Source organism: Terrapene carolina, unplaced genomic scaffold (genome assembly GCF_002925995.2).
Source record: "Terrapene carolina triunguis isolate 2854851 unplaced genomic scaffold, T_m_triunguis-2.0 Scaffold137, whole genome shotgun sequence".
In the NCBI taxonomy this organism is placed as follows: domain Eukaryota; kingdom Metazoa; phylum Chordata; order Testudines; family Emydidae; genus Terrapene; species Terrapene triunguis.
The window spans coordinates 2808073-2817588 of record NW_020664488.1 but is presented as its reverse complement, the minus strand read 5'-3'; the positions used below and the strand labels follow the sequence as shown (position 1 = coordinate 2817588).

The window sequence follows — 9516 nt, the reverse complement described above, 5'->3', positions numbered from 1 at the left end:
CTCCTAGACAGTCAGGGTTACAGAAATCTGATCCCCCTCCCTTCTGGCACCTGGTGTCCAGTTACCCCCGTAGCTACTCTTCACTGAGCCCTTCAAGGCAAAAACCCTGTCACCCTCCTGTGTGGTCTTCCAGTAGGGCCCGATGCTGCAGCCACCACCAGGCAAAATCAATGGGACTCATCACAACAATAAGCACTATGGATGGAGGTATCACAGGATCGGGTCCCTGTAATTTCACTGCGCAGCTGTCTGCATGTAGCATCTGGCACAGCACCAAAGCAATATTAGAACCAGGGTAGGGGCTCTGGAGAGAGAGTGGGCTGGAGGAGGGGACAGGACAGCCATCTGGGTCAAGCCCTGGCAAAGCAAACTTCCCCTGCAATCTGGGCCACTGCCTGCTGCGTCCCTGGGCAGGATAGTTGCCTACTGAGGGCCCGATCCTGAAGGCTCTTGCACAGCCAGGGAGCCTCGCTGGCTTGAGCTCAATGGGAGGGAGTGCTGCTGCGGCAGGGGCTTGCACGATGGGGCATTTGCCTCCGTCCCAGGCTGGGAAGCGCCTCATCCACCCCACGGCTGGTTCGGAGCGCAGGGGGCACAGCACTCATGTCTCCGCGGATCTCAAAGGGCGGCACAAACACTACCCCCCCCCCCCCCCCCCCCCGGGGGCCCCCCCGCCCCCCCCCCCCCAAGTGTCCCCGCGCCCGGCGCCGGGGGAGGGAGCGGCCTGGCAGGCCCGGCGCTACAGCCAGCCCACACCCCTCCCTCGCCGCGAGGTTGGCTCGGGAAGCCCCGCCGGCCAGAGCAGCCTGGACTCCGCGCTGCGCGCACAGGCAGCGCAGGACGCCGCGCAGAGGCTGGGCCAGGCAGGGCGCTGCACTGCGCTGGGCTTCGGCGCCCAGACCATGCCGTTCTACCGGCGCACGGTGCTGCCCCGCAGTCTCTGCCCCAGCCGCGCCGCGCTGCAACTGGCCGAGCTGCGGGACGTCTGCAGCCTGGCCTCGCTCACCCTGCTCCGGCAGCTCGCCGACCTGTGCGGCCACTCGCTAGCGCTACTAGGCGAGATCGAGGGGCACCTGCTGGCGCTGGGGCGCCGAGCCGGCCGGCTGCGCCACCGCATGAGCCGCCTGCAGGGGCTGCTGCACGGGCGCCCTCACCCCCGAGCGCCAGGTAAGAGACCGGGAGGCTCCTGCTGCGCGCCCCCAGCCTTCCGACAGCCCCTCCCCGGCCACCGCCCCGGACCCGAGCCCCCACCCCTCGCCTTTCCTCCTCTCTCTCGGGAGCTGTTTCCCTTTAAAAGCAACTTCCCCTCTCCTCTCCGCGTCCCACGCCCCCTGGTTCTCCTTCGGCCGGGGAATGGGTTTCTCTTCCAGCTTGGCCGGGCAGAGCTGTCGCCAGCTCGTGTCCCAGTTCTGTCTCTTGGAGTGCGGGACCCTGCTGGATCCACACGTCCCCTGCCAAGGGGCTATTCTTCGAAGGTTCCCCGGGCTGACGTGTGGCTGCCCTGAACGCAGGACTCGTGGGCATGGCTGAGCCCTGGTGGTGCTGGGCACGGGGGTGGCGCAGGGGTGTGTCTGGGTCCGAAGGGGTACGGCTGCATGCAGCATGGCGGGGGCACCTGTGGCCTCCTGGGGAAGGGCTGGTTGTCATTTCTCCCCTAGACCTAGTACTCGGGGCCTTGGCACTTAGCCCTTTGTGAGGCTTCCTGGGCTGGTCCTGGCTTCACCCATAGTCTCTGTTGGAGCAAAGCTGCCACGTTCTGGTGGCTTTGAGATTTTTTAACCTGCTTTAATTTGTAAAGGGATTAATGTAAAAACTGGAACTGTCTCTGGTGTGGCTAAAAACAACTGCACAATCCAGTTCAGATCTCCAGGAAGGGGCTGCTCCCGATGTCACCTCCATCTGGATCTGGCTTTATGATTATTTCTGTATACTAACCAGATCCCTGCTGAGCTGCCATGGGCAGCTGTCCTGTGGGGAATGGGCTCCTTGAAGTCTCTGTCTGATTGTCCTAAGAATTTACCCTATCACCTGTTGTGGCTGTAGTACAGGGGTGGGCAAACTTTTTGGCCCAAGGGCCACATCTGGGTATGGAAATTGTATAGCGGGCCATGAATACTCACAAAATTGGGGGTTGCGGTGTGGGAGGAGGTGAGGGCTCCCACTGGGGGTGCAGGCTCTGGGGTGGAGCTGGGTATGAGGGTTGGGGGTGCAGGAGGGTGCTCCGGGCTGGGACCGAGGGGTTTGGAGGGTGGGAGAGGTTGGGATGCAGGAGTGGGTCGGGGTGCAGGCTCTGGGTGGCGCTTACCTCAAGCAGCTCCCGGAAGCAGTGGCATGTCCCCCCTCCCGCTCCTATGCGGAGGTGCAGCCAGGCGGCTCTGCGGGCTGCCCCATCCGCAGGCGCCACCCCTGCAGCTCCCATTGGCCTCAGTTCCCAGCCAATGGGAGCTGCAGGGGTGGCGCTTGGGGCAGGGGCAGCGTGTGGAGCCCCCTGGCTGCCCCTACGTGTAGGAGCCAGAGGGGGGACATGCTGCTGCTTCTGAGAGCCTCATGGAGCCATGGCACGCGCAGAGCGGGGCAAGCGCCCGATCCCACTCCCTGCTTGGAGCTCGAGGGCCGGATTAAGAGGTCTGAAGGGCCGGATGCGGCCCCCGGGCCGTAGTTTGCCCACCCCTGCTGTTGTACCTGAGCACCTTCTGTGTCGTTAGTAGCAATAGCAAAGTCTCTAATGGGCTTAGTTGTGTCTCTCACCCTTCCCCTTTTTGTAGTGAAAGCTCAACTACGGTGGGGTTGGGGGCTTGTTTATGAGGGGTGTTGGGTGTTTTTTGAGCAGAGGAAGTGGCAGTGCTGGAGGTAGCAAAACTCCCCATGATTTATGTGGGGGCAGGACTGGACCCTTAGCCCCCGGCTCAGCCCCGCCGGGAAGGAAATCGCCTGAGGGCTCAAGCGTAGCCTTAGTAAAATCTGAGTACAGTGACAGAGCATTGCCCAAGGCAGCTCTGGGGCATCCTAGCCCTTGCAATCAGGCAAAGCTACTGGTGCTGGGAGCAGAGCAAGCAGTGGGTACAGCCCAGTGTTTCTCTGTTAGTGTGGCCACGTAGATCCGCTGTGTGCTCTGTCACACTGGCACACGCCCAGAACACCCACACACCCTGTTCTGGGAGATTGGCAGGACACCCACCACTCATCTCCAGGAGGGGCAGGGCCTGCAAAGCCCCATCTGCTCTTTCCCCACCTGCAGTGGAGCTGCATTCGGCCTTGCACAGGTACACGCTTTGCTCAGACTCTGTGCCTGCCTCTCACGCTAGCACCTGGCACCCATCCATCATGCTGGCAACACCATCTCAGTGGGCGACTGCTACACTTACGCTGACGATTCCGATTCATGGCTTGGCTTACGCCCGCCAAATCCAGTCCCCAACCTGCCTTCACGTGATGTCAAGTGTCTCACTACATGGAAGAGGGAGACGCACAGGCGTTCCGTCACTATCCGGCGCCTGCCCTGCCCCGTAACATACCCAGGACCCCAGGCATGTCTCGCCCGGTGCAGGAGCAAGGCCTAGTGAGGGTGGGCTGAGGACAGAGCAACAGCAGCAACCTGAATCCTGCCTTTCTTTGACAGTTGTCCAAACACTGGGCATTTTCCAGGCTGCTGGCCAAATGAATGCAGTACAGGGAGCTCCTTAGATCAAAGCACTGCTAGTGACTCCACAGCAAGGTGTGTATTGTAGCTCTGGGTGTTAATACTCTGTCTGCACTGCTGGGCATCCATGCAGCCCTGTCCTGCCATGCACCGGGTGCAGCGTAAAGCCTGGGCTGGATTTTGTGGGCCTGGTTACTTCCCTGGTTGTCCCAAAGCCCTGGTGTGGGATATGGAGGTAAACTTCTCCCATAGACAACGCCCAATCTAAATCACTCTCTTTAAAGACTCCCTAAGGTGTGTCCATCTTTAGCTATTCAACCTTTAGCTGAGGGCTCTCTTCTACTAAGGAGGATGGATTTTTGCTGGAGTCTTGTGCTGCTGCTTAAAATGACAAGTTGTACCCTATTTGTCCTGTGTGCCCCCATCTGATTACCTCTCCATTGGAGCTGTACTGGCGAGTTTGTTTTTGTAGTGCTTTTATTTTCACTTTCAAATGGTAAGTTTTGGCGCAAATGTCTGCGTTGGGACAGAAATGGGCAGTGTGTTTTGGACGAGTTTAAATACGCTCATTTAAGATTTACTTGTAAAGGTTTCTTTGAAAATACTTCTTAAAATTGTGTCAAGCGCATTCCCTCTGCAGACTCTGCACTTTCATCAGGCCCTTTGGCAAAGGTTGTGCATCTTGTGTTTTCTGCATTCTCTTGCATGTGCTCTTTGTTGCTACGTCGGAGGGCTCTGCATGGAGCCAGGGGAAGTAGCTGCCAGGATCCTGCAGCTTGTTTCCTGTATGCAGAGAGCAAACCAAAGTTTTCAGAGTTGGCCTTTGAGACACGTTTGTGTTGCAGACACTAGTGTTATAATTAAAAAAACTACCAGGGCAAGCAGAGACAAAGGCCAAAAATCCTTCATCTCGGGTACAAACTCTGAGGCAAAGCGTTGACAGATTAATAGATTTTAAGGCTAAGGGCCATTATGGTCATCTAGTCTGATGTCCTGCATAGCACAGGTCAGAGAATTTCACTGAGTATTTCTTGCATCAAACCTGTGATACGCTGCATTTAATTCCAGCCAACCAGGTGAGATTGACCTCAGCTGGCAAGGGTGAGCAGAGGATGCCCTGTGAGTTTAGCAGTCTAACCCAGCTTGGGCCAGAGGAGATTCAGACTGTGGTGCTGGAGCCTGTCAGCATCAGCATAAAACAGCCACATCCAGCCCAAAAGATTCTTTTTAAAGTTTCTTCCTATAAAGGCAGGTGACCGGCTTGGAGCAGCCTCAGCAGCTGGGGGCGGGGATGCTGGGTGTGGAGGTTGCCAGTGCCGCACTGGAAAGCTGCCTGGCAAGGGAGGGAATGCGCCTGCTGCTGTGTCCCTGCCTGCAGGAGGACCAGGGAGATAGGAGGGCTGGGTTCTCATTCACTGGGGCGAGGAGCAGGGAAGCAGGCAGGGCTGTGGGAAACTGGAGAGAGAGGAGGAGGGCTGGCAGCTGCACGTGTGTGGCTCTGTCCCTCACTAGTTCTGGGGGTGAATATTCAGACGGTGGTGGAGTCATGACCAGGCTGTCTCTGGATTGGCTCTGATCACCACACTTGGCTTTGCAGTCAGCGTCAAGTCACCGCTGCTCCATGTCAAAATCACACAGTGTGTCAGTAGTGAGGCCAAGCCACTTGCAAGCATAGGCGCGATGTCACTTTCTGCATACATGTGTGCATGGTGGTGGATCCTCTGCTGCTGGTGGATGATCACATTGTAGCCATGACCAGTTCGGCTTATACCACCTGTGTCCCTCCAGGAGGTTGCGACCATTTCTCATGGATGGGGCTTGCTCCCATGACCCAGGCCTTTATCACCTGGAGACAGATTAGTGCAGTGCTTAAGAACATAAGAACAGAACATACTGGGTCAGACCAAAGGTCCATCTAGCCCAGTATCCTGTCTTCCGACAATGGCCAATGACAGGTACCCCAGAGGGAATGAACAGAACAGGTAATCATCAAGTGATCCAACCCGTCGCCCATTCCCAGCTTCTGGCAAACAGAGGCTAGGGACACCATCCCTGCCCATCCTGGATAATAGCCATTGATGGACCTACCCTCCATGAATTTATCTAATTCTTTTTTGAACCCTGTTATAGTCTTGGCCTTCAAAACATCCTCTGGCAAGGAGTTCCACAGGTTGACTGTGCGTTCTGTGAAAAAAATACTTCCTTTTGTTTGTTTTAAACCTGTTGCCTATTAATTGAATTTGGTGCCCCCTAGTTCTTGTGTTATGTGTTATGAGAAGGAGTAAATAACACTTCCTTATTTACTTTCCCCACACCAGTCATGATTTTATAGACCTCTATCATATCCACCCTTAGTTCTCTCTTTTCCAAGCTGAAAAGTCCCAGGCTTATTAATCTCTCCTCATGCTTCTGGGTGGGGCTGCTTTTGGGGTCAATCCAGCAACCTTGAACTCATAGAATCATAGAATACCAGGGTTGGATGGGACCTCAGGAGGTCATCTAGTCCAACCGCCTGCTCAAAGCAGGACCAATTCCCAACTAAATCATCCCAGCCAGGGCTTTGTCAAGCCTGACCTTAAAAACCTCTAAGGAAGGAGATTCCACCACCTCCCTAGGTAACCCATTCCAGTGCTTCACCACCCTCCTAGTGAAAAAGTTTTTCCTAATATCCAACCTAAACCTCCCCAACTGCAACTTGAGACCACTGCTCCTTGTTCTGTCATCAGGTACCACTGAGAACAGTCTAGATCAGGGGTCGGCAACCTTTCAGAAGTGGTGTGCTGAGTCTTCATTTATTCACTCTAATTTAAGGTTTCGCGTGCCAGTAATACATTTTAACAGGCAGGGTCTGCAGGCAGAGTACTCTCTGCCAGGATGCCGTCCTTTGGAGTTCTCCGGCTCCCAGGGTCTGAAATAGCCTCAGTCTGTAGGTCTGTTGGGCTCACTGCCAAGCCCATCTGTTTGAGCAGGTGTTGGGGGAGGGGGCAGGGAAGGTGGGTTTCGGGGGGGGGGGGGAAGCGGAGTGTGCTGGGGGTGTTGCACTGTATGAGTCACATAGCTGGGGAGGAGCGGGGCGAGGGGGCAGGGAGGAGAATGCTGCTGCTTTACAGGGTTTATGCTCTAACTCCTGCCTTGTTGTGGTTTTAAATGTGGTGTCGCAGCGCCCAGGGCGTCAGACGCGGTCCTCCGGGCGGAGTTTCTTTTGGAACAAACTTGTAATATAAAAGCCCTGTGTAAGTCCTGTGTGTGATGTAATCAGAAAGTACAGTGGGGCCCAGGCAGCTGCTGCTCTTTAGGGTGGGGTTAATATCCCTTGTCTGCAGATGTGAAGTGCTTGCTTTCTTAAGGCTGGCAATCAAGACAAAGAATATAGATCTGAACTAGTCCAATCTCCTTGCCGTTGTTACTAACTCAGTCTTTTCAAACGGAAGGGGTCCAAGTCACTGTGCACATTCCCCGATCTCCATTCATGGTTTCTAAACCCTCCGTCACTTTTACCACTGAGGCTGTTTGCTTGGTTTTCGTACTTCACTCAGCCCGGAGAGGGAATCTGAGTGGTGAGTTTCTCTGTCTATTCCTAGTCAATCTGGTGTAACTCCTTCCTACTCTCTGGAAGGATGCTGAGGTATCTGGGAAGGGAGCACTGAAATCCCAACCTCTCTCCCAGTGTCTTTATTTCAGTAAAAACCCTAAATCGTGAAAACATTTCTATTGATTGTTAGTTTGGGCAGTTTTGTTTTTCTAAAGCTAAGGCATTTGGTATCTAGTTGCTGGATGCTTTCCAGAGAGGAGGAAGGCGGCCTGTAACTCTACTAGCATCCCAGCAGTGCAGTAGGAACAGGCGAGAGCTCCAGCATGTCCAGAAATGCTTTACACAAGACAGTGTTGCTGTCTGCAAGTTGCCTGAATTAGTAACGAGCCCACGGGCCAAGGTGTTTGATTGCAGTGCAAAACCTTCCATCTTCAAAGCGTGCCTCTTGCTTTTATATCCCAGTGTCCCATCTTGAGGAGGAAGCACTGGGTGGGAAATGAGGGGTTCTCTTTTCAAAACAGAGTAGAAAGAACATGTGTTGCTTCCAAAAAACACAGGAAACAATCTCCCTAGGCCACGTTCTGATACACTTGAATAGCACCAGGGATTTCAATAGGACTACGCCAAGGCATGTACTGTGGACACTTAATCTATTTGATAAGTCATTTTCCTGGAACTCTCTTAGGAAGCAGGAGCCTTGCAGCTAAGGAACATGCCCTTCGGCTTTTGCTCCATTGTGCTAAAGAGCAGATTTTGCGCCCCACTTGGCCCTACAGCCCCAACAGACGGGGGTTTTAGGAGAACTTTGTTCTCTGCACCCTGGCCCACCGAAGGCTTTATGCACTGGAGACCGAAACAGCTGGCTTTTTATCTTTGCATATGATGCACCAATGTGCACCTCTGCTTTGCCTGTGCACTATTCCCAAAAGGGGAAACATTTGGGAAATAAGTTTAGAAGCTTATTGTATGTGCCCTGTCCTGCATGGACTAAGGGCATGAGGGGGGCGCTGGTGTGAGCTGCTGATTGACAGTTGTGGTGAATGAAGTACTCCATGCACAGCGTAGATACAGTAAGGCAGGCATCCCACTAAGCTTCCTGGCCACACTCCCAGCACATGTACACTCCCACTCACTCCGGGAAAGAACCACCTCTAGGAGAGGCAGGGGAGTTCATACAGCTTGCCCTGTATACACTCAGTTCCGTGCTCAGTCAGGCATTTGCTCCACTTCTAGTTCCTGGGAGAATCTCCAGAGATCTCTAGTGGTCAGTTTTTGTCACATCCTCTGGTTTTTATCTGATCCCGTGTGGGAACAATCAGATATTTCTGTGGTGTTATTCAGTGTGTGTTTCTATCCAGATGCCGCAGAACTCTAACTGTAAAACAACAATCCCCAAGTACTTGTGAAAAAACAGGTTGTTTATCAGCCATGCAGAGATTTAACAATGGTGCTCCCTCTCTTTTCCACTTGATCAGTTTCTTACTAAACTTTATCTTCTTCACTTCCCCTAAAGATACTTCCATCTCTTTCCTGTGAGGCCACTTGGCTCTCTGGGTCCTTCTCATAATTCGGATTCCCCATTAGCAGCCATATATGGCAGATCAGAGAGATTCCAGAGGTCGTTTCCAGCAATCTGGGCAATTTCATGTTCTTAGCCATGGGATCCAGTCCTCTTGTTACCCTGGTCCAGAATGGAAGTGCAGTGTGTTTCTGAAACTGCACTTAAGATTTCATTTGTGTGCCTCAATTGTCACTCCATCATGACTGTTCATATGGGAGAGCAGGGTTCTGCTGCAGAGCTTGAATTCAACCCGCTAGTTAAGAGACTGAAATGACAGAATAGATACATGGGTGCAGGAGGAAAGAATTGTGCTGCTGAAGGCCAAGCTTTTAATCAGAACCAAAGACTCCGAAAAGGCAGGTGCTGTTTCCACTGCAGGGTTGAAGACACTGACTTTGTTTTTACTGTCACTGTTGCTTAGTAATGAGACTTCGCACTGCTTACCCAATGATCTCAAAGCACTTTACAGACATTTGTTATCTCAGCTGCCCTGTCAATCTACCCACTTTACAGGCAGGGAAGCGAAGGCTCGGATAAGCTAACAGGCTTGCCCAGGCAGGGCCGGCTTTAGCAAGAGCGGGGCCCGATTCCTGGGGGCGGGGCTTGCTGCAAGCCCCACCCCCAGGAATCGAGCCGCGCTCCGGCCGGGGTTGCCGGGCTTGGGTCCGACCCGGAGCCGCGCCGCGGGGGCCGGGCCGGAGCCGCGCCGTGGGGGCAGCGCCGGGCCGGACCTGAGCCGCGCCGCTGGGGCCAGGCCGGGGCCGGACCCGAGCTGTGCCGCGG

The 9516-nt window shown here is 54.4% G+C and overlaps 1 protein-coding gene across 1 annotated transcript in view; it reads left to right on the top strand.

Annotated features, from left to right (window-relative positions):
• The first annotated feature begins 902 nt into the window (after nucleotides 1-902).
• NHSL2 (NHS like 2) overlaps nucleotides 903-9516 on the top strand; it is a 155254-nt gene continuing 146640 nt past the window's right edge. The window contains exon 1 of the mRNA XM_026653381.2: nucleotides 903-1167. Coding sequence (XP_026509166.1) covers nucleotides 903-1167 — 265 coding nt within the window. The remainder of the gene's footprint in view (nucleotides 1168-9516) is intronic.